The following is a 23,622-nucleotide window of genomic DNA, read 5'->3' as shown; positions in this document are numbered from 1 at the left end:
TGCATATGCCCCACATATGGGGTGTGAGATGGAATATAAAGAAGATTTCTGGAGTGAGTTAGATGAAGTGGTGGAGAGTGTATCCAAGGATGAAAGAGTGGTGATTGGAGCAGATTTCAATGGACATGTTGGGGAAGGGAATAAAGAGGATGAGGAGGTGATGGGGAGGTACGGTCTCAACAAGAGAAATGTGGAAGGGCAAATGGTGGTAGAGTTTGCAAAAAGAATGGAAATGGCAGTGGTAAACACGTATTTCAAGAAGAAGGAGGAACACAGGGTGACATACAAGAGTGGAGGAAAGTGCACACAGGTGGACTACATTTTAAGTAGGAGATGTAACCTGAAAGAGATTAGTGACTGTAAGGTTGTGGCAGGGGAGAGTGTAGCTCGACAGCATCGATTGGTGGTCTGTAGGATGACTTTAGAGGTGAGGTTGAGGAAGAGAGTGAGGGCTGAACCAAGGACCAGATGGTGGAAGCTGAAGGAGGAAGACTGTTGCGTGAAATTTAGGGAGGAGGTGAGACAGGCGTTGGATGGTGGTAAAGATGGGTGGGATGATTGGGCAACGACAGCAGAAGTTGTGAGGGAGATAGCTAGGAAGGTACTTGGTGTGACATCTGGACAGAGGAAGGAAGATAAGGAGACTTGGTGGTGGAATGAGGAAGTACAGGAAAGTATAAGGAAGAAGGGGTTGGCGAAAAAGAAGTGGGATCGTCAGAGAGATGAAGAAAGTCGGCAGGAGTACAAGGAGTGGCGTCGAAAAGCAAAAAGAGAGGTGCAAAGGCCAAGGAAAAGGCATATGACGAGCTGTATGAGAAGTTGGATACAACAGAAGGGGAAAAGGATTTATACTGATTGGCAAGACAGAGGGACCGAGCTGGGAAGGATGTGCTGCAGGTTCAGGTGAGAAAGGACGCAAATGGGAATGTGCTGACGAGCGAGGAGAGTGTGTTGAGAAGGTGGATGGAGTACTTTGAGGAGCTGATGAATGAAGAAAATGAGAGAGAGAGAAGGTTGGAAGAGGTGGAGATAGTGAATCTGGAAGTGGGGTGGATCAGTAAGGATGAAGTGAGGACTGCTATGAAGAAGATGAAAAGTGGAAAGGCGGTTGGCCCAGATGGTATACCAGTGGAGGCATGGAAGTGCTTAGGAGAGATGGCAGTGGGGTTGTTAACCAGATTGTTTAATAAAATCTTGGAAAGTGAGAGGATGCCGGAGGAGTGGAGATTAAGTGTACTGGTTCCGATTTTCAAGAATAAGGGTGATGTGCAGAGCTGTGGAAATTACAGAGGGATAAAGTTGTTAAGCCACACCATGAAGTTGTGGGAAAGAGTAGTGGAAGCTCGGTTGAGAGGAGAGGTGATGATCTGTGAGCAGCAATATGGGTTTATGCCAGGAAAGAGCACCACTGATGCAATTTTTGCTTTGAGAATGTTGATGGAGAAGTATAGGGAAGGCCAGAAGGAGTTACATTGTGTGTTTGTGGATTTAGAGAAAGCTTATGATAGGGTGCCAAGAGAGGAGTTGTGGTATTGTATGAGGAAGTCGGGAGTGTTGGACAAGTATGTGAGGATCGTGCAGGATATGTATGAGGACAGTGTGACAGCGGTGAGGTGTGCGGTAGGAATGACGGACCGGTTTAAGGTTAAAGTGGGATTGCACCAAGGATCGACTCTGAGCCCTTTCCTGTTTGCAATGGTGATGGACAGGTTGACGGACGAGATCAGACTGGAGTCTCCATGGACCATGATGTTCGCGGATGACATCATGATCTGTAGGGAGAGTAGGGAGCAGGCTGAATCGAACCTTGAGAGGTGGAGGTACGCACTGGAGAGAAGGGGAATGTTAGTCAGTCGGAGTAAGACGGAGTACATGTGCGTAAATGAGAGGGAGGGTGGTGGTATGGTGCAGTTGCAAGGAGTTGAGGTGGGGAAGGTGGATTGGTTTAAATACTTGGGATCAACTGTCCAAAGTAACGGAGAGTGTGGGAGAGAAGTGAAAAAGAGAGTGCAGGCAGGATGGAGTGGGTGGAGAAGAGTTGCAGGAGTGATTTGTGACAGAAGGGTAGCTGCAAGAGTGAAGGGGAAAGTATACAAGACAGTAGTGAGACCAGCTATGTTGTATGGTTTGGAGGCGGTGGCGCTAACAAAAAGACAGGAAGCAGAGCTGGAGGTGGCAGAGTTAAAGATGTTGCGATTCTCGTTGGGAGTGACGAGGATGGATAGGATAAGAAATGAGTGTATTAGAGGGACAGCGCAGGTAGGACGGTTTGGAGACAAAGTGAGAGAGGCGAGATTGAGATGGTTTGGACATGTGCACAGGAGGGAAACGGAGTATATCGGGAGAAGGATGTTGAAGATGGAGCCGCCAGGCAGGAGGAGAAGAGGGAGGCCAAAGAAGAGGTTCATGGATGCGGTGAGGGCGGACATGCGGGTGGTTGGAGTGTCAATGGAAGATGTGGAGGATAGAGCGAAATGGAGACAGTTGGTCCGCTGTGGCGACCCCTAACGGGAGCAAGCCGAAAGAGGAAGAAGAAGAAGAAGATTTATTCACACAAAGACACGTATGCAGTCATGCATTCAGGTATGCAAAACACTAACATGCACGTAAACAGAGAAGCAATGGAATTGGCGGGAAGGGACAAGACACGAGCAAGGTAAAGCACTACAACCGTCTATTATTATAATTCACAAGCACTTATACGGTTCTACTTATTGGACTTGGCGCCACAACATTCATTCAAAGGAACAAGGAAAGACCCCCTCAAAGACAAGGGGGTCAGACTGGGCCCGTAGGCCTTTATGACGTGGAACTTGGCGGACCGAAGGAGTTCCATGAGACCGTTGCAGGTTACCTGCACCCTCGTGGTGACTGGCTTGGGCGACCCTCGATGGACCCTCTCCAGCCACACTGACTGATGCTCCACCGACTGACTCTCCTGCACCCTCGTGGTGACTGGCTTGGGCGACCCTCGATGGACCCTCTCCAGCCCTCACTGACTGACGCTCCACCAACTGACTCTCCACCGACTGAACGCCAACGCGGCGCTCCGTTCTGCGTTCTCTCCACGCAGCTCCCACTCCCACCAAGACCAGCGCGCACCACGTCCTCTCAACTCGTCCTTTTATTTTGACGGCCCATCGCCCCTCCCTTCGCGGAGGAGGAAAATTCCCGGAGAGGGGTCGGGATTTCATACGTTTAGTAACCGTCACTTCTGTTTACCAGTTCTGAGGGGAAATTCCTAGAAGTGTGTTATTGGAGCTTCTTCTTGTTCTCCATGGCGTAGATGTTATTCGCTGTGGCGAGGTTTGTGGTGTGGTTGTTTGTTGTGGTGGCGTGGCCGGTGGTTGGCGTTGTGATTGAGATGGTGGTTCGGTGATTGGCGGGGTGGAGAAGGTGGTGAGGCGATGCTGGCGGTTTGGGTATAGTGGTGAGGATGGCGTGGTTTGTTGAGGTGCGAGTGTGGTTGTGGAAAGGCGGTTGGTCTGAAGCGGTTGTTGAGAGTGATGTTGGTGGTGGTGGTGGTGGTGGTTGGTATGAAGCAGTTGATCCAAAATAACGATAGCAAAAGAATAATGGCTAACTCAAAGATCACAGCCCTGTCCACACGGATAATTTCCATTAAACAACGGTGGGGAAATCTAACTGAACACACACTTAGTGATATAACTGATCTAAGGACCTATATGGTGTTCTGTGAATTTCCACAGCCGTAACAACATATATATATATATATATATATATATATATATATATATATATATATATATATATATATATATATATATATATATACACGTGGGTGCGAGGAGGCGTGGGATGATTTTTCCCGTGTGTGGGAGATGTTGGTTGTCAAGGTAGTGAGTTTTTGGCGAGCGAAGATTGAGCAAGGTGCGACGCCAATTTGAATGAAAGGGCGTGCCATGCGCACCTGGCTCGTGTTGTGATTCTTTCACAGGTGACTGTTTGGGTGCTGTTATTCATATTGTGTATGTGTTTGCTTGCTTGCTTGATTTGATTTGTACCATGGATAAAAGGAAAGGATTGAAATGGAAATCATGATTGAGCATAGGGATGTAGTTATTAGACCGAGCAATTGGACCCACTAGACATGAGAGGAAGATCTGACTGCACGAAGATTAACAAAATAACTGCCTGGGGATCACTGTATGTTGGGTGCCATTGCCCCTTCGAGGCAAGCGGTTTTCTAGAACTGCAACTACACACACACACACACACACACACACACACACACACACACACACACACACACACACACACACACACACACACACACACACACACACACACACACACACACACACACACACACACACACACACACACACACACACACAAACACACACACACACACACACACACACACACACACACACACACACACACACACACACACACACACACACACACACACACACAATCAATTTGCATTTTAACCCACCTGATATTTCTTTACTGTATTGGATCCAAACCAGACTAGCCTTCAAATCATCTTTTATCTATATTCAGTGGAATAGAATTATCTATTATTCTATTTCACTTATTAATAGTAATGGATTCTCATATATAAACTAGAACGGGCACTCATAGAGCGCATACCTTCGCCGCCACTACTTTTTTTGTTCTTGGTATGAGTGTGGGGAACTGGTTTCATATGAATGGTCTTATGACACAAACCACATATCTATAATGTCATGACCCCCCCCGACTTTCGGGGGGTACGGACTAAACAACAATCAACTCATGTCGTTTTGGCGAGTCTTCACTCGCAAGCTCGGTGAATACAACGTTTCAACAAGAGAAGGTAATCTCGTTTGATGCTGGTTTCATGCAAATCGAATAAGAATTGACTGAGTTATGCCGAAAACCGCATATTTTTCAAGGGCGTGACCCCCCCCCCCGACATTTTACCCCAACCGGTGACGTGTTATGACGTCATTGTGTCACAAGATTGGGCATTAAATTCTGAACATTTTGGTGCTGGGTTCATGTAAAGCGGACAAGAATTGACCGCGTTATGACAAAAAACCGCATATTTTTCAAGGTCGTGACCCCCCTGACCTTTGACCCCTAACCGGTAACAAGAGTATGGGCGTCATTGTGTCATATTGCATATCACAAGATGAGGCGTTGAATTCTGAACATTTTGGCGTTAGTTGCATGCAAATTGAATAAAAATTGACCGTGTTATCGTAAAAAGACGATTTTGACCTTTTTGTGACCTTAACCTTGACCTTTGACCCGAACGATCCCAAAATCTAATCGAATGCTTCCTGGCTAATAACCAATCATCCCACCAAATTTCATGCAATTCGGTTTAATACTTTTTGAGTTATACGAATCACAAGATTACAAACAAATAAATAAATAAATAAATAAATACACGCCGACCAAAACATAACCTTTCGCAGAATGCGAAGGTAAAAAATTGTATGTTGGCATCTGAAAGTCTGACCGGAAGCTGGAGTACTTGCTTCAAGCTGGAGTACGAGCAGCTTACGAGCTTCAATGAAATGTGTGCTTAGATAATGTCCAGATGTCTGCTTGAATTCTTATCACCTTCTGATCGTAAATTGTTATTGAGCCCTTTGAATTCAATGTGACCTTTGAATGGTTGCTGCAAAAAGGCTTTGAGTGATCTTTTCCCTGAACCGCAAAACCTCAGCCTCAGCAGCTACCTTGTCTCGAAAATTGCCAGATATCATTCCATGATTTCACCCTCCCCAATCTTGGTGATTAAAAAAGAAACCCAAGATCCATGTACTGGTAGGATTCGAGGATCGAGCATATTACTTGCTTGCGTTATTGAATTTCCTCTGATTCTCCATATGCTTATATATTAAAATAAATGGTTAAACTGTACAAGAGGAATTGTGTATTCTTCGACACCCTCAATCAAGACTTCTATTTACCTTCGCATTCTGCGAAAGGTTATGTTTTGGTCGGCGTGTATTTATTTATTTATTTATTTATTTATTTGTAATCTTGTGATTCGTATAACTCAAAAAAGTATTAAACCGAATTGCATGAAATAAACCAGGAAGCATTCGATTAGATTTTGGGATCGTTCGGGTCAAAGGTCAAAATCGTCTTTTTACGATAACACGGTCAATTTTTATTCAATTTGCATGCAACTAACGCCAAAATGTTCAGAATTCAATGCCTCATCTTGTGATATGCAATATGACACAATGACACTCATACTCTTGTTACCGGTTAGGGGTCAAAGGTCAGGGGGTCACGACCTTGAAAAATATGCGGTTTTTGTCATAACGCGGTCAATTCTTGTCCGCTTTACATGAACCCAGCACCAAAATGTTCAGAATTTAATGCCCAATCTTGTGACACAATGACGTCATAACACGTCACCGGTTGGGGTAAAATGTCGGGGGGGGGGGGTCAAGTCCTTGAAAAATATGCGGTTTTCGGCATAACTCAGTCAATTCTTATTCGATTTGCATGAAACCAGCATCAAACGAGATGTTGAAACGAGATGATCTCTCTTGTTGAAACGTTGTATTCACCGAGCTTGCGAGTGAAGACTCGCCAAAACGACGTGAGTTGATTGTTGTTTAGTCCGTAGCCCCCGAAAGTCGGGGGGGGGGGTCATGACATTATAGATATGTGGTTTGTGTCATAAGACCATTCATATGAAACCAGTTCCCCACACTCATACCAAGAACAAAAAAAGTAGTGGCGGCGAAGGTATGCGCTCTATGAGTGCCCGTTCTAGTTTTATTGTAAATAAAAATACTTTTTGAACATAGAAGCCCAGAGAGGAGACTCCATAACAATATTTTATCCTTCCTTTCTCACATGCCTCTGAAAAAAACATTTCACTTCTGTTAAAAAAAAAAAAAAAAATTAAAAAAAAAAAGGATGAAAGTCCTCATCGAGGACCAAGCCCCTAAATACACTTTTTAAATGGGACTTGCAGATTTTGGATTTAAACAAATAAATAAAATAAATAAAATAGTAGGTGGTGGATATGGTAAAGGGTATTAAATACATACATAATTCAAGATGGTTATGCAGGGAGAGGTGATGTGAAAGTGCACATCAATAAACTTAAGAATTTTAACTAAATAACCAGCAGCTTACTTTCAATCATAAGCAAGGTCATGGAATCCATCATCGCAGTCAATATGAATCCTTCCCTTTTTCCAATGGCTTAATATCAGATCAACAATGCAGGTTCAGATCAGATCTCTACCTTCTACCTTGAACAGGCTACTCCCACTCTCCCAACAATGTATTGAGGCCCTCAATGTCAGACATGAGATTGGACCATCTCTCTCGCCATATCTTGAGCTTTCAATAATCCAAATCTAGCCTTGGTTTCCAAACTCTCTGTCCATGGTAAATAAGGCCAACTCCACACATGGCTTACTAACTTCTACTCTTGCAACCAAAGTATGGCTCTCAATGGAGTCCTTTAATATCCTCTTCCTATCAAGGCTGGAGTGCCACAAAGCAGCAATCCAAACCCAGTCTTATTCCTGATCTTCAACAGTGATCTCTCTAACCCTCTGGAAAATCCTCTTTATCAATTTGCTGAAGACTCTACCCTCTGCCTCCATATCGTTCATCCTTCAGATCAGGAATAAGACTGGGTTTGGAATTCTGATTTTTCTGCAGGCTGCAGCCTTGAAAAATCAACCCTGAACAACAACAACAAAAAAATTAAAACTATCTATCCCTTTCACTCTTTCTATCTCTCTCGCTAAGGATCATATGGCCACTCTCCTAACTACTTTTTTTAACAACCCCTTGAGGAAGTGCAGTCATTCAAATTCCTAGGTCTTACGATCACCCATGATCATTCTTGGGCAAACCACATTTCAAAGTTGGCCTCCAAAGCCAGCAGCTGACTGGGTATCCTGCATCATGCAATTCTTCCTTGGCACAGTTGAACACCTATCCACCTACAAAGCCTTCATCCGCAGCTTGGAATACTCCTCTCATCTCTGGGCTGGCTCCCTGCCTCACTCACACCTTGCTCAGCTTGACATCATGGAACACAAAGCCACCAATTTTATTGGAATATTCAGCAATGAAGCTGAGTCTATGGGGCTATTACTTTCTCATTGTAGACAGGTCGGTAGTCTCTAGCTTATACCCTCTACGCTTTCTGTGCTTTGTTCCCCATGGAACACAAAGCCTTCAACATTATTGGAATATCCAGTGATGAAGCCGAGTCGATGGGGCTATTACTTCCTCATTGCAGACAGGTCGGTGGTCTCTTTATCTTCTACCCTCTACTCTTTCTGTGCTTTGTTCCCCATGGAACACAAAGCCTTCAACATTATTGGAATATCCAGTGATGAAGCCGAGTTGATGGGGCTATTACTTCCTCATTGCAGACAGGTCGGTGGTCTCTCTATCTTCTACCCTCTGCTCTTTGTCCCCCCCCTCCCCCAGGTCTCTGTAGGGTGCACGTGGTCCACCAGCAACCCTATTATGGTGAAACTCCCAAAATCCAGAATCACTGCTGATCTCATTTTTACCACCTGAGGAACCAACCTCCACATTCTCATCAATCTCAATCTTCCCTCATGGACATCAAGACAGGTGTTCATCACGATCGCAGATTACACCCACCCCAAAACAGGATCTTTTCTATGTTTGCCAACTCCACCCCCCGTGCGCGCACGCACACACACACACAGCCCCCAAGGCCACCTTGTTTCCAAATTTCTAGCTTTTCCTTCTTGAAAGTAAAGTTTGCTTCAGGATCCATCTTGTTCACCTTATGCGTCCCCCCCCTACCCCTCATTCATCCAAGTCTCCCTCCATTTTGTCCTTGAACCCTGCTGTAGGCATTTCCCCCTGTCTCTGCTGTTCTTTTTGTTCTGTTGCACCCTGATTCATTCAGTACTCTAGCTCTTCCATGAGTCTTGACTCTGTGTACCAAAAGAAAATCTTATTTATTCAAAATTGTGTGTTGGTAGTGTTGATTTTTATTCATAACTAAAGGGATCAAACGAAACACTGTTATAGTTGAAGCAAGTTACCTATCAAGAATACCTGCAAAAAACATGTACAAATCAAAATAAAGTGGTTGCAAAAGGATTCAGGAACTAAGTGGAAACACCATTTGCAGCAATGACAGCTACGAGTCTTTTGGGGTCGGTCTCCACCAGCTATGCACAGTGAGATGGTGAAATCTTTGCCTATTATTCACATGAAAATTGCTTTCATTCTGCCAAGTTTGATGGGGATCATCGATGGACTGCAATCTTCAAGTCTCGCCATCAATGTTAAATTGGGTTCAAGTTAGGACTTTGACTGGGCCACTTGAGAACATTTATTTTCTTCTTATTCAGCCACGCAATAACATTTACAGTGCCTACAGAAAGTCTACTCCACTTTCAAAATTTTCACCTTTTGTTGCTTTATCGCATGGAATGCAATTACAATAAATCAGACTTTTTCCACCTTTATTTATGCATCATAACCATGAGCCTGGTGTGGCTTAGTGGTTAAGGCGGTGGCTTGGAATCCTTGGGGTCCTGAGTTTGAACCCCGCTGGCCGCTGAGTTAGCATCGGGGGGTTGACTCAGCCTGTCATTCTTCCAAAGATTGGCGAAATGAGCAGCAGTATACTGGTAATTATCCCTGCAGGGTCGAAGGCGACGAAAGGGTTGGTGTCAGGAAGGGCATCCAGCCGTAAAAACATTGCCACAAGAAAAGGTACCATGATTGGAGCCCACAAAAAGCTGACCCCTGCTCAGGGATAAAGGCTTTCAAATAGTGTGATGATGATTTATGCATCATAACCCACAACTTCCAAGGGAAAAACAAATTCTACAAATTTCAGAGAATTAATTTAAAATACAAAAGTAGAATATCTTGGTTGAATAAGTGTCCATCCCCCTGAAAATAACAATTGTAAATTAGCTCAGGTGCAACCAATCACCTTCAAAATCACACACCAAGTGAAATGGACTCCACCTGTGTTAAATTGTCATGATTCTGATTACTTCAGAATAAAATCAGCTGTTCCTGGATGTTTCCTCTGCTGCACAGTGCATTTCACAGCAAAGACTCAACCATGAGCCCCAAAGAGCTTTCAAAAGACCTCTGGGATAAAGTGGTGGAAAGGTACAGATTGGGGGGTGGGTATAAAAATATTCCAAAGGTCTTCAATATCCCTTGGAGTACAGTCAAGACAAGCTTTAAGAAGTGGAAGGTGTATGGTACCACTAAAACCCTGCCTATAGCAGGCCGTCCCTCCAAAATGGATGACAGAGTAAAGAGGAGACTGATCAAAGAGGCCACCAAGAGGCCAATGGCAAATTTGAAAGAGCTACAGGCCTCTATGGCAAAGACTGGTCACTGTGTGTGCATGTGACAACAGTATCCCAAGTACTCCACAAGTCTAGCCTGTACGGTAGGGAAGCAAGAAGGAAGTCATTACTCAAAAAAGCCGACCTCGAGTCCCATTTGAGGTATGCAAAAAAACATTCCGGAGATTCTGAAGCCATGTGACAAAAAGTTTTGTGATCTGCCAAAATAAAGATGGAACTTTTTGGCCTAAATGCAAAATGTTACGTTTGGCACAAACCCAACACAGCACATCACCCAAAGAACACCATCCCTACTGTGAAGCTTGGTGGAAGCAGCATCATATTATGGAGATGTTTCTCATCAGCAGGAACTGGGGCACTTGTCAGGATAGAAGGTAAAATGGATGGAGCAAAACAGAAAAATCCTCAGAGGAAAACCTGCTGCTCTCTGCAAGAAAGCTGAAATTGGTATGGAAGTTCACGTTTCAGCATGACAATTTTTTTTATTTTTTTGTATACCTTGTCGAGGCTCGTATGAGAGCTAACACACAACACACAGCAACGGGGCATGAGACAAGAGGGGCGGGAGTGGGAGGGACAGAGACATTTGGAGATCTGTGGAATGGAGAGGGATGGGACGGGGAACACGGGGATCAATACGGGGACGGGAAACAATGACCTGAAGCACACAGGCAAAGCCACATTGGAGTGGCTAAGGAACAAAAAGATAAATGTCCTTGAGTGGCCCAGTCAGGACACCGACATAAACCCAATCAAAAATCTGTGGCATGACTTGAACATTGCTGTCCATCAATGCTCCCCACGCAACTTGACTGAGCTTGAGCAGTTTTGTACAGAAGAATGGGCAAATATTACCCAATCAAGATGTATAAAGTTGGGAGAGACCTATCGCAACACTCACAGCTCTAATTGCTGTCAAAGGTACTTCCAACAAGTATTAACTCAAGGGGGTAGACACTTATCCACCCAAAATATTCGAGTTTTGTATTTTTAATTAATTTTCTGAAATTTGTAGAATTTGTTTTTCACTTGGAAGTTGTGGGTTACAATGTGTAACTAAAGGTGGGAAAAGTCTGTTTTAATGCAATTTAATTACAGGCTATAAGGTAACAAAAGGTGAAAAACTTGTAAGGCGGTACAGACTGCCTTTTGTAAGGCATTGTATTTTCTTCTTATTCAGCAACTTCAGTGTGGCTTTATCTTTGTGCTTCGGATCATTGTCCTGCTGAAATGTGAATCACCTACCCAGTTTCAGATTCATGGCTGACTTAAACAGGTTTTCATCAAGGATTCTCCTGTACTTGGCACCATCCATTGTCCCTTCTACGCTGACAAGCTTGTCAGTCCCTGCTGAAGAAAAGCAGCCCAATAATATGATGCTGCCATCACTATGCTTGACAGTAGGGATGGTGTTCACTAAGTGGTGTGCAGTGCGAGACTTATGTCATATAAAATGCTTTAAATTTAGACCAAAATGTTCAATTTTTCTCTCGTCTGACCACACAGCATTTCTCCACAACCCTGCAGTATCATCAAGATGCTCTTTCACAAACTCCATACGAGCTTTAAATGCATCTTTTTCAGTAATGGTTTCTTTCTTGCCATCTATTCATGGAGGCCGGTTTTGTGAAGAGAACAAGATATTGTTGATTGATGAACACTGACCCCCATCTCGGACGTAGAGCCTTTCAGATCTTTCAGTCATTGTTGGATTTACAGTGACACCCCAAACCAGTTTCCTGCTTGTCTGGCTGCTGAGTTTGGATGGGCGACCTGATCTGGGTAGAGTCTGGGTGGTAGGATTTGTCTAGTACTTCTTAATGATGGATTTCACCGTATTCAAAGGGATAATGAGTGACTTTGAAATCTTCTTCTAAACCTCTCCTGAACGGTGCTTCTCCACCATGTTATGTCTGACTTATTTGGTCTTCGTGCTTGCCTTGTTGGTTGACCAAGTAAGTTGCACCTTAAAATTCCTTAGATAAATGGGGGAGCTTAATTTTTGAGTTAAACCACTGATTACATACAGGTGAAACTTATTACACTTATTTTGTAACCTTTCAAACAACTAATTTGCTCATTAAGTGATTTAGGTAACGTGAAATTAGGTTAAGGGGTTGAATACTTATGCAACTAAGAATCATCTGGTTTTCTCTGTTAATCAAACTTATTCACATTTTATCTGCATTCTTTAGCTTTATCACTTTGGAGTAGTTTGTGAAGATTCTATATATTAATTTTAATTTGAAAGAATCATGAAATAAACTCAGGTGGCATCAAAATTTGAAATCTTTGTAGGTTGGTAACCACTTCACAGGCCTGATGGGCCCAATGGTCTCCCTCTCGGTTGAAGTTCATTGTGAGGGAACTCATCAGAAATATAACAAGCTCAAATGAGCTAAGATCCTCGTCCTCTTCATGATGATGTCATAAAAACGAATATGACGTCATTGTGATGTATCAGGTTTGCGATAAATTATCTGTGCCAATGCCCGGCTTGATTCGCGGCGATATGACGTCAACTTTTTTTCAAGGAAGAATTTCCAAAATCGGAGATGGTTACTGCCTGCGCTTGGACTTTCTGCATATACATGGAAAATTTCACGAACATCCGATGAAAACTCTGGGTTGTAAAATAAAAAGTCAAAAAACAGGAATGACGTCATAAAAATTGATATGACGTCATAGTGATGTATCATATGTGCGGCAATTCATCTCTGCTAATGCCCTGTTCAATTCCCGCAAACAGAATTCAAAAAGCTTGCCTAGTTTGAGATAATTTTTAAGTGATTTCCATTAGCGGAGATATTTTGACGTCATAACTTTTTTTCTTGGAGGAATTTTCAAGATCAGAGATGGTTACTGTCTGCGCAAGGTATTTTTACATATATACGCCAAGTTTCAGGATGTTTCGATGAAAACTGTAGGCTGTGAAACAAACTAGTTTCGGAGATAATGGTAAAGGCGATTTTCATTCGTGGCGATATTATGACGTCAATTTTTTTCCTAGGAAGAATTTCCAAAATTGTAGATGGTTACTGCCTGTGCGTGGGCTTTCTGCATATACGTGGAAAGTTTCACGAAGATCCGATGAAAACTCTGGGTTGTGAAACAAAAAATGTCAAAAAACAGGAATGACGTCATAAAATTGATATGACGTCATAGTGATGCATCATATATGCGGTAATTCATCTCTGCTAATGCCCTATTCGATTCTCACAAAAAGAATTCAAAAAGCTTGCCTAGTTTGAGATAATTTTTTAGGCGATTTCCATTAGCGGAGATATTTTGACATCATAACTTTTTTTCTTGGAGGAATTTTCAAAATCGGAGATGGTTAGTGTCTGCGCAGGGAATTTTTACATACATACGCCAAGTTTCAGGAAGTTTCGATGAAAACTGTAGGTTGTGAAACAAATGAAACAAAAAGTCAAAAAATAGGAATGACGTCATAAAAATTGATATGATGTCATAGTGACGCATCATATGTGCGGTAATTCATCTCTGCTAATGCCCTGTTCAATTCCCGCAAACAGAATTCAAAAAGCTTGCCTAGTTTCGGAGATAATTTTTAGGCGATTTCCATTCGCGGAGATATTTTGACATCATAACTTGTTTTTCTTGGAAGAATTTTCAAAATCGGAGATCGTTACTGTCTGCGCAGGGAATTTTTACATATACATATATATATATATATATATATATATATATATATATATATATATATATATATATATTTATATATCCCAAGTTTCAGGAAGTTTCGATGAAAACTGGAGGCTGTGAAACAAAAAAGTCCACAATAACAACAACGTGAGTAAGACTTTGAGATCCTCGACGAGGATCTAAAAAAATTAATGAGGTAAATGATTCTCTGACATCAATTTCCTATTCATGGTTGTAAGGCATGAACATCAGACTTTGGTGAGTATTCACTCAGAAAATTTTAAACGACACACATAATATTTTTGAGCACCAAGATTTTGCTTCAAAATATAAACACTGAGAAATTGAGTCCAAATTATCGATATGAATGAATGTCTGTGTGTGTGTGTGTGTGTGTGTGTGTGTGTGTGTGTGTGTGTGTGTGTGTGTGTGTGTGTGTGTGTGTGTGTGTGTATGTGTGTGTCTTCCATAACTGCAAAACCATTAAACTGATTAGCCTGAAACTTTGCATGCATACCAAAGGAATTCCAATGGAGTGCAGGAGTGAAAATTGGGTGTTTGGTTTAATTAAAGCACCCCTTTCGAAGATAATTAACGGCCGTATTTAATTATATCCTTTATAAGAAGCATCCTCGGACACCTCCATGCTTCCTCATTCACCCTCGCTGGGGTCTTAGTTCGCCATTTTGTTCGGCCTGCTAACAATGCTTTGAGTTGGAACAGGCCACCAATGGTTTATTAATAATAAAGCGCTCAAAATGTTTTTGTTTTTTTTCCACTTTCCTCACCAATATCATCGAATGGCTTTTCCACATACATACAAAATCACTGTATACAATGCTTTTGTAAGGGCAATCGTTTTCAAATTGGAGTTTGGAGCAATTTCATGCATTATATGTTGCAATTTTCCCCGATCTACTCTCATGGACTAATTACCTCCGCCACAAAAGATGAAGGAGGTTATGTTGTGGACGGATTCAGATGAAACCTGGTGGACAAGTTGGGTGTATAACCACGACGGATTGATTCAATTCTAGTGAAGATCCGGATCCGGATCTGGATACGAGATTTATTTAATTTTTAAAGTGATTCTTCATCTTTGATAGGGCCAACAACGATATAGTACTGTTTTGCATGATATTTAAAAATATGTATTGTGCCCGAGATTTTCTCATGGATCAAGCATTATGTGGCGGAAGTATGCGCTCTCCTGAGTACCCTTCTAGTTAAAGAATATAATCGAAATATAATTTGAGTTTGGAAGATCGGATCATGGGAACGAAATAACTCAAAATCTGGAGTGAAATCTGAAAATGTTAAGAAATCGGCGATGTTTAGTTTTTTTGTGGGTATGTGCCATTATCAGTTAAGCTATCCCTTACAAAGTCAGCCTTAATTGATAAGTTCCTCATCAACCATTTCATTGGATTGCTTGCTTGAGTATTTAAGCCACTTGCCAAGTGCCTTACAGTCGATAGCGGTACAGTACATGTCCCGATCAGGATGTACGTATACAGCACACACGGACGTGGTCCATACGGGTAGATTTGGATCTGTAAAGGGACTCTCTGTGGGTGTGCATGCATGCCTGCATGCTTGGTTATGGTGCCGTGGTGGCAAAGGTTCATCCTGCATCTTGGAGGTTTTAATTTTTAACCTCAGCAGTATTTGAGTGATCACGTTTTCCTTTGTCCTCGTGACTGTTTCTAAAGCAATTAGTTATTATATGCCTCGGGGTGCTTTACAAAGGTTATTGGTTCACGAGTCAGTAATTGACCACTATATTCGTTATGGGTGTGTGTCTGTCTGTCTGTCTGTCTGTCTGTCTGTCTGTCTGTCTGTCTGTCTGTCTGTCCCGAGCATAGCTCCATGGGTTTTGATCCGATCCTGATAAAATTTGGATGGGAGGTTTATATCATGATCTAGTTGTGTTTTTCTGAGAATGGGCATGCTACACCCATTATGGGCGGAGCCACGCCCCAAAAACATGTGTTTTTAGGGGGTAGCCGATTTCAAGTTACATCTTCTCCGAGGGGGTTTGTCGAATCTGGCAGGGGTTTTGGTATTTGGTTAGCCCAATGGCACCTGAGTAGCCCCACGGAGCTCGATTTTTCATTTTCGTCCCAAGGTCAAGGTCACAAGGTCACGAACTTAGAAAATGTCAAAAAAATCAATAAATTGGGCATCAAGCTCCTAGGGTTTTCAACTGTTTCGAATGCAAGTTGGTATGTAAGTAGTGCTCTTCGAGTACTATAACTTTCATCATTTACGTTTTTCCCGATTCCCGCCAGTTTGCCCGTGGCGTCCCCTCGAAGGTCAAAAAATTAAAAAGGTGAACCGTGTACATTGCTCGTGAACTATCGCCGTCTCCAGACTTGTAAATGGTTTCTCTTTGTGAGTTTCAAAGCAAAATATATTTGATAACACGCGATTTCCAAGCCGTTTGCCATATTAATGTGTTTTCTAAATTTTTTCCATCCATCACATGATGTGTGTGTGTGTGTGTGTGTGTGTGTGTGTGTGTGTGTGTGTGTGTGTGTGTGTGTGTGTGTGTGTGTGTGTGTGTGTGTGTGTGTGTGTGTGTGTGTGTGTGTGTGTGTGTGTGTTCATAAAGCATGACATATTCTCTCTATATATATATATATATATATATATATATATATATATATATATATATATATATATATATATATATATATATATATATATATATATCTCCCCAACCCCTCCTAAAACAGTGCAGCATCCTCCCACACACACATACATATATATATATATATATATATATATATATATATATATATATATATATATATATATATATATATATATATATATATCAGTCTCTCTGTAAGCGTATCTGCATGGTGGTTATGTCCGGATGGTGGTCATCTCTAGACATATCTTGATGGTGGTTCTGTATGGACGGACCCTCCCCTCACACTTCTTTTCACTCTCCCAAACCTCTTAACTCCTCCACCCTCCTCAGCCTCCCCACCTCCTCACTCCTCCACCCCTCTCTCACTGCCCCCCCCACTCACCCTCTTAGTATACCCATTGTCCGAATGGTGGTTCTCTCCATGCCCGGATGGTGATTATGTAAAGACAGACCGTCCTGTCACATTACCTTACCTTGCCCTCCCCTCACACTGATTTCTCTTGACGTATCTGGACAGTGGTTATGCCAGGATGGTGGGTGTCTCCACAGGTATCTAAATGGTGGTTATGTCTGGCTGGTGGTTATCTTCACACGTAACTGGACGGTGGTTATCTCCGGACGTATCTGGGTGGCGGTTATGTCCGGATGGACCCTCCCCTCACAGTGCTTTACCTTGCCCTCCCCTGCCACCCCCTCATCGCCCTCCCCCCCACCCTCCTTCTTCAGTCCCTCTCCCTCTTCACTCACCCACCTCTCCCTCCCCTCACCATACCTTCCTCTATTGTTCCCCTCCCCATCCTCCTTACTCCCACCCCCTTCATATTCCCATCAGTAAAGCGACAGGTTGTATTTGCTGCTAATATCAATAAAATAGAAAGGTTTGAGTTGGTTACAGTGATGTGTGGTATATCACCCAACAAATGTGAAAAAGAGAAATTAAATTTGAAACAACAATCATAGATGCTGCCAGACAGGCTACACAATTGACTTCATGTTCAGGGATCACCAAATATGAACAAAGGAATAACAGTGCTGCAAAATTACCTTTCGGTACTGAAGGAAGTTCCCAAAGCAGGGTATGGGCATTGGGCCTGGAACACCCATTTTCTTTAAAACTGTGTATGGCCATATTGAATATCTGCAGATACACAAGATCAAACACATCAATAACAATTGTTATTGCAAACCAGCTTTGTGCCTCCATTTCCAACTTCAATTTTTAAAAAAAGAAAAAAAAATCACTCGTAGAGTGACACTTTTCCCTATGTCACAATTTCTTGAAGGAATGTGCTTCAGAACTTGTACCCTTGCTTTCTCGTTTGTTTCGTTTTGTTGAAAAACCCAAACTTTTCCTCTTACCTGGAGAAATGCCTTCGTACAGCCTATTTTAAAGAAGGGTGATCGTTCAAACCATTCTAACTCCCGTCCTATTGCTCTGACTTCTACCGTTTCCAAAGTCTTTGAATGTGTTCTCAATTCCCATTTTCTCAAGCATCTTGAATCTCACAGTCTTATATCTGACCACCAATACGGCTTTCGCAAGGCAAGATCTACAGGTGATATCCTTTCTTACATGACGAATGTCTGGGCCTCTTCTTTGAGAGACTTTGGGGAATCCTTTGTTGAAGGCCTTGATATCTCAAAAGCCTTTGACAGAGTTTGGCATCAGGGTCTGATAGCCAAGCTTCCCTCTTTCAGCTTTCCTCCTTCACTCTGCTCTCATATCGAGCTTTCTCTCCGAACGTTCTATCTCCGTAATTGTTGATGGTTCAACATCTCCCTCCCTTCCCTAACAACAGCGGTGTACCTCAGGGTTCCGTTCTGTCCCCAACACTCTTCCTTCTTTTTATCAATAACCTTCTTTCTTCCACAAATAACCAAATGTACTCCGATGCTGATGACTCAACATTACATTCCTTCATGTCTTTCCCATCTGCCCAGTCTTCCTTCACGTGATCTACATCTCGTTTCATCACAGCCACCTCTTTAAATTCGGATTTGGACAAGATCTCCCAGTGGGGCAAATGTAATCAAGTTAAGTTTGATACTTGAAAAACTTAATTTCTTCCCCTCTCTCTCTTTCTCTAAAACTCCTCTCAACTCTCCAATCTCCTTTGAAAGCTCTACAATTACACCATGTGATACAATAAACCTACTAGGTGTCACTGTAATATCAGATTTATCCTTGATTCCACACATTACTCAAATAGCTAAGTCTGCTATTTTATTAGGATTAGGAGCCCTGTTCAGTTGTCGAAGATTCTTCTCCTCTGAACATTTGCTCCAACTATATAAAGGATTGATTTGTCCTTGTATAGAATACTGCTCTCACATCTGGGGAGGTTCCAACTCAACATACTTACTGGACAGAATTGGATCCAAAGTTATTGGACTTGTCAACTCTCCCAATGTGACCTCAAAACTCGACCCGCTCAAATTACGCTGCAAAGTAGGCTCTCTTTAGACTCTTTTCTACAGATATTACTTCAGTTTCTGCTTGCAAGAACTTGGTGCTTGTGTACCTCCACCATTAGCGAGACCAAGGAATGCTCGACAAGCCACTACATCACATGATTATTGTGTGGCCATTGGCAATTCAAGGGTGGGCCGTAACGATGTTTGTTTCTTCCCCTCCACTCCCAAACTATGGAACTCTTTACCTTCTCATGTCTTCCCAAACACTTATGACCTTCCCCTTTTCAAAAAGCAGATTTTTTACTTTCTCAAAAACTCTAAGACTATTCTCTCTTTCCTTACTTTTGTATTCATGCAGTTCTTTTATTTAAGGCTTGGTCTCGATGAAGACTATTCAGTCCGTGCCTGTAGCCTTCAACATACAAAATAAATAAAAAATTGGCAAAGCAGAACAAAGTAGCATGCCAGTCGGAAGACTGCTTACCTCTGCCAGGCTGAACAGTTTACGTTTTGTATCCCATTGATAGGTTGGATTTGAATATGGACCTTAACCAAAATTGAATGTTCTTGTCACCTAACATCCACCAAATTTTGTCATCTCATCCACAACATTTTGATATATCATGATCTATATAGTTTTGGGCACTGTCTCTCAATTTTATAAATTAGGCTTATGTTAACCTTTTCACTTTAAAAATAATTGGTGGTTGAATTAATTGACCTGATGTGCAAGTCCTCTTCAAATTCCAAGTCAATCAAAGGAAAATTGAGGATTTTAGAAACTTGACAAATTTGTTGACCTTTGTTGTTGACTATGTTGATCTTTTCACCTCAAAAACATTAGGCTTCTTACTTATGACAAACTCTACGATGTTGTGAAGTTTCGTGAAGATCAGTTTAAAATTGTGACCTGTAGGCAATTTACAGACAAACTAGAACGGGCACTCGGTAGAGCGCATACCTTCGCCGCCACTACTTTTTTCCGGGCACATTTGAAAAACGTCATTTAAAAACATCCATGACATCACAACCATCAGTCCGATGGACGTCAAATTTGGTGTTAGATAAACAGTCCAACAAAATGGAATGATAAACACTAAAAAAATAATCGAAAGTTTAAAAATGACATCATATTGTGACGTCATTTTGACGCACTTCCAATGATGTCACTACCAATCACGGACTACCATCCTGAAAGCTCTTATTTCACGGAACATTTTAACGTTGGTTTCATGTCAATAGCTCTAATAGATCTGAAGTTATGCCTACAAGTATATTTTGACCTTGAGTGTGACCTTGACCTTGACCATAGAGTTAATTTGCAAAACCTGTTCATAAATAAGCAGATATTTTGGTACTGATCATAATGCCTGGATTTGGGACAATTTCCTTTACAAATTACATAGATATTTGAATATAAAATATCAGGACATTTTAGCCACAATTGAAAAACGTTATGTTCAAACGTCAATGACGTCATAACGGTCAGTCCAAACGACGTCAAATTTGGTGTGTGACGTCCTTAAGGTAAGTCCTACAAAACGGTATGATCAAAACTGATGAGGTCGAAAATTGAAAATTTACGTCATCTTGTGACGTCATTTTGACGCACTTCTGATGACGTCATGTCAAATCTGACACCACGTACCCGAAAGGTATTTCGTCATGGAACAATATGGCGTTGGTTGCACGTCGATAACTGTCTTATGAAGGAAGTTATGCTCAAAAGTTTGTTTTTGACCTTTTCATGACCTTGACCTTGACCTTTTACCCGATTGCTCCCAAAATCTAATCAAATCGTCCTTGGATAATCACGAATCATCCCACCAATTTTCATGCAATTCGGTTTAATACTTTCTGAGTTATGCGAATAACAAACAAACACACATATTCACAAATAAATAAATACACAGCGACCAAAACATAACCTTTCGCAAAATGCGAAGGTAACAAACAAGATGTCATGCAGAGCATGATACTTGCAAAATCCATAAAACAAATTTCACCTCAAAAATAATTCGTGGTTGAATGTAATGTCCAAATATGCAACTTCTGTTCAAATTGCAAGTCGATCAAATGAAAATTGATAATTTTAGAAATTCGGCCTATGTTGTCCTTTGGGTATATGTTGACCTCAAAAATAATTGGTGGTTGAATTCAGTGACCTGATATAAAAATCCTCTTCAAATTTCAAGTCAATTTGATAAAAATTGAGGATTTTAGAAATAGAACCTTAGTTGTTGACCTTTTGGTCGACGTTGACCTCAAAAATAATTGGCTGCTTGAATTCCGTGACCTGAAATATAAATCTTCTTCAAATTTCAAGTAAATTGGATGAAAACTGGGGATTTTAGAAATCTCACCAAAGTTGTTGACCTTAGGCCTATGCTGACCTTTTGATCTTTTTACGTCAAAAACAATAGACGTTTCGTGAAGTTTCGTGAAGATCGATTTAAAATTGTGACCTGTAGGCGACAAACAGACAGACAAACAGACAGAACAAGCCGGTAGGTGGACGTAGGTAGTCGCCTACCCAATAGAACCTGACACGATGGGCCCGTTCAATGGGGAATGACCTCAGGATTAAGCACAAGAAAATTGATGATTCTAGCTTCAAGGGTTAATGCTGCAGATTGTTTTTTCGTAAAAATACCTCCACATTTAGAGGTTTTTCGGCCGTTGCTAGGCAACGGAGGGGTCCATAGCAACGGTTCTTTCTCACACATAACTAGGACATACCATAAACCGACCATACCAGTTTCATGTATATCTGACTCATAGTCTCTGAGATATAACGAACTTCGTTTTTTTATTGTTTTCGACCAGGGTTCATTCAAAGTCTATCTTCTCCGACAGTTTTCATAGGATCCGGCTGGAAATTTTTGACAATATGGCTGAATGTACTGCCCACAGTCGCTCGTGGCCCGATTTTTGAAAAAAGAATTTTTTATGATTTTTCAAAAATTTCAAAGTCCCGTTGCAAGGCAACGGTGGTGTCCATAGCAACGGGTCTCATTTGCACACAACTAGGTCATGGTATGAACCTACCAACCAAGTTTCATCGAAATTGCCATTGTATTAACGGAGCACTAGACCGAACAGAGGGACAGACAGACAGATAATAAGGGTAGAACAGATTTCCAAAAAAAAAAAAAAAAAATTTTTTTTCGACTGGATCGACTCCCCAACAGACAAACATATCGATGGAAAAACTGATAATAAGGGTAGAACAAATTTCAAAATTTTTTTTTTCGACTGGATCGACTACCCAATAACAAAATCGACTGACCAATATAGGTACTTGAAAAAGATTCCATTTTGCAAGCATCAAAATTGACTGACCAATATACTTGAAAAATCTTCCATTTTGCAAGTAACAAACGAAAAATCACTCATAGAGTGACACTTGGAAAAACAGCACAAAGTAAAACGGCACTTGGAAGAGCACATACCTCTGCTAGGTTGAGCATTTCATGTTTTGTATTCCACTAATGGGCTGGATCCAAGCCAATATCTAATCCGCTTGTTCTTGTCACCTAACCAACTCATCAAACTTGTTTTGTCATCATTCGTCCACAATCTTTTTAGATCAAATTAATATATATATATATATGTATGTATATTCACGAAATATAGCCAAAACGGTACACAATAGCGCAAAAAATTTTGGCCCACCTTATTCAGCATTCTCCTGTGGTGTGCAGTATCAAGTTTCGTTCAAATCGAGCAATGAAAAAAATTATAAAAAAATCAATTCCCGATTCAGTCAAGTACTCTTCAGGAGTATTTGATCAATGCAAACAACCTCAGCGGTATAGTTCGCTGAAGCTATCCCTTTTTAATTTTTTTCAATTTATTTTTTTTTGAAATGATTTTTTTTTTTTTAACCAACCGCTGTCACAACAGTAACCCAACGGATTCATGGGTCATCTAGTATATATATATATATATATATATATATATATATATATATATATATATATATATATATATATATATATATATATATATATATATATGCGTATAGGTTTTGGCCCTATTAGAAATTAGGACTGTGTTGACCTTTTGACCTTAAAACTAATTTGTTGTTGAATTTATTGACCTGATATGCAAATCCTGTTCAAATCCCAAGTCAATCGTATGAAAATTGACAATTTTAGAAATTCAGTCTGTGTCGACCTTATGACCTAGGTTGACGTCAAAAATAATTTGTTTGAATGCAGTATGCCGAATATGTGCTTGAATGATCTAGTTTGCTGATATACAAATGGTCTTCAAATTTCAAGTCAATTAGGTGAAAATTGAGGATTTTAGAAATTCGGCTTGTGTTGACCTTTTGACCCTAAAATTAATTGTTCGTTGAATTGAATGATCTGATAGCAAATCCTATTTAAATTTCAAGTCAATCATATGCAAATTGAGGATTTTAGAAAATTTGGCCCAAATTGGCCTTTTTCAGATTTTGACCTTTTGGCCTATGGTGACCTCAAAATTAATAGGTGGTTGAATTCAGTGACCTGATATGCAAATGCTCTTCAAATTTAAAGTTCA

At 41.2% G+C, this 23,622-nt stretch overlaps 1 protein-coding gene across 2 annotated transcripts in view; it reads right to left on the bottom strand.

The window, feature by feature from the left end:
• Nucleotides 1–23,622, bottom strand: part of LOC147011941 (cytochrome P450 3A24-like) — a 111,258-nt gene that overhangs the window by 77,028 nt on the left and 10,608 nt on the right. The window contains exon 2 of one of the 2 annotated variants that reach the window (XM_085857720.1): nt 17,701–17,794. The exons of the other annotated variant lie outside the window; for it this stretch is intronic. Coding sequence (XP_085713846.1) covers nt 17,701–17,794 — 94 coding nt within the window. The remainder of the gene's footprint in view (nt 1–17,700; nt 17,795–23,622) is intronic. 2 annotated transcript variants of the gene reach the window in all.

Source organism: Eptatretus burgeri, chromosome 15, assembly GCF_056783735.1.
Source record: "Eptatretus burgeri isolate ZD-2024b chromosome 15, Ebu_testis_v1, whole genome shotgun sequence".
NCBI lineage: Eukaryota > Metazoa > Chordata > Myxini > Myxiniformes > Myxinidae > Eptatretus > Eptatretus burgeri.
The sequence above is the reverse complement of the archived record's forward strand: the minus strand, read 5'-3'. Positions and strand labels throughout refer to the sequence as shown.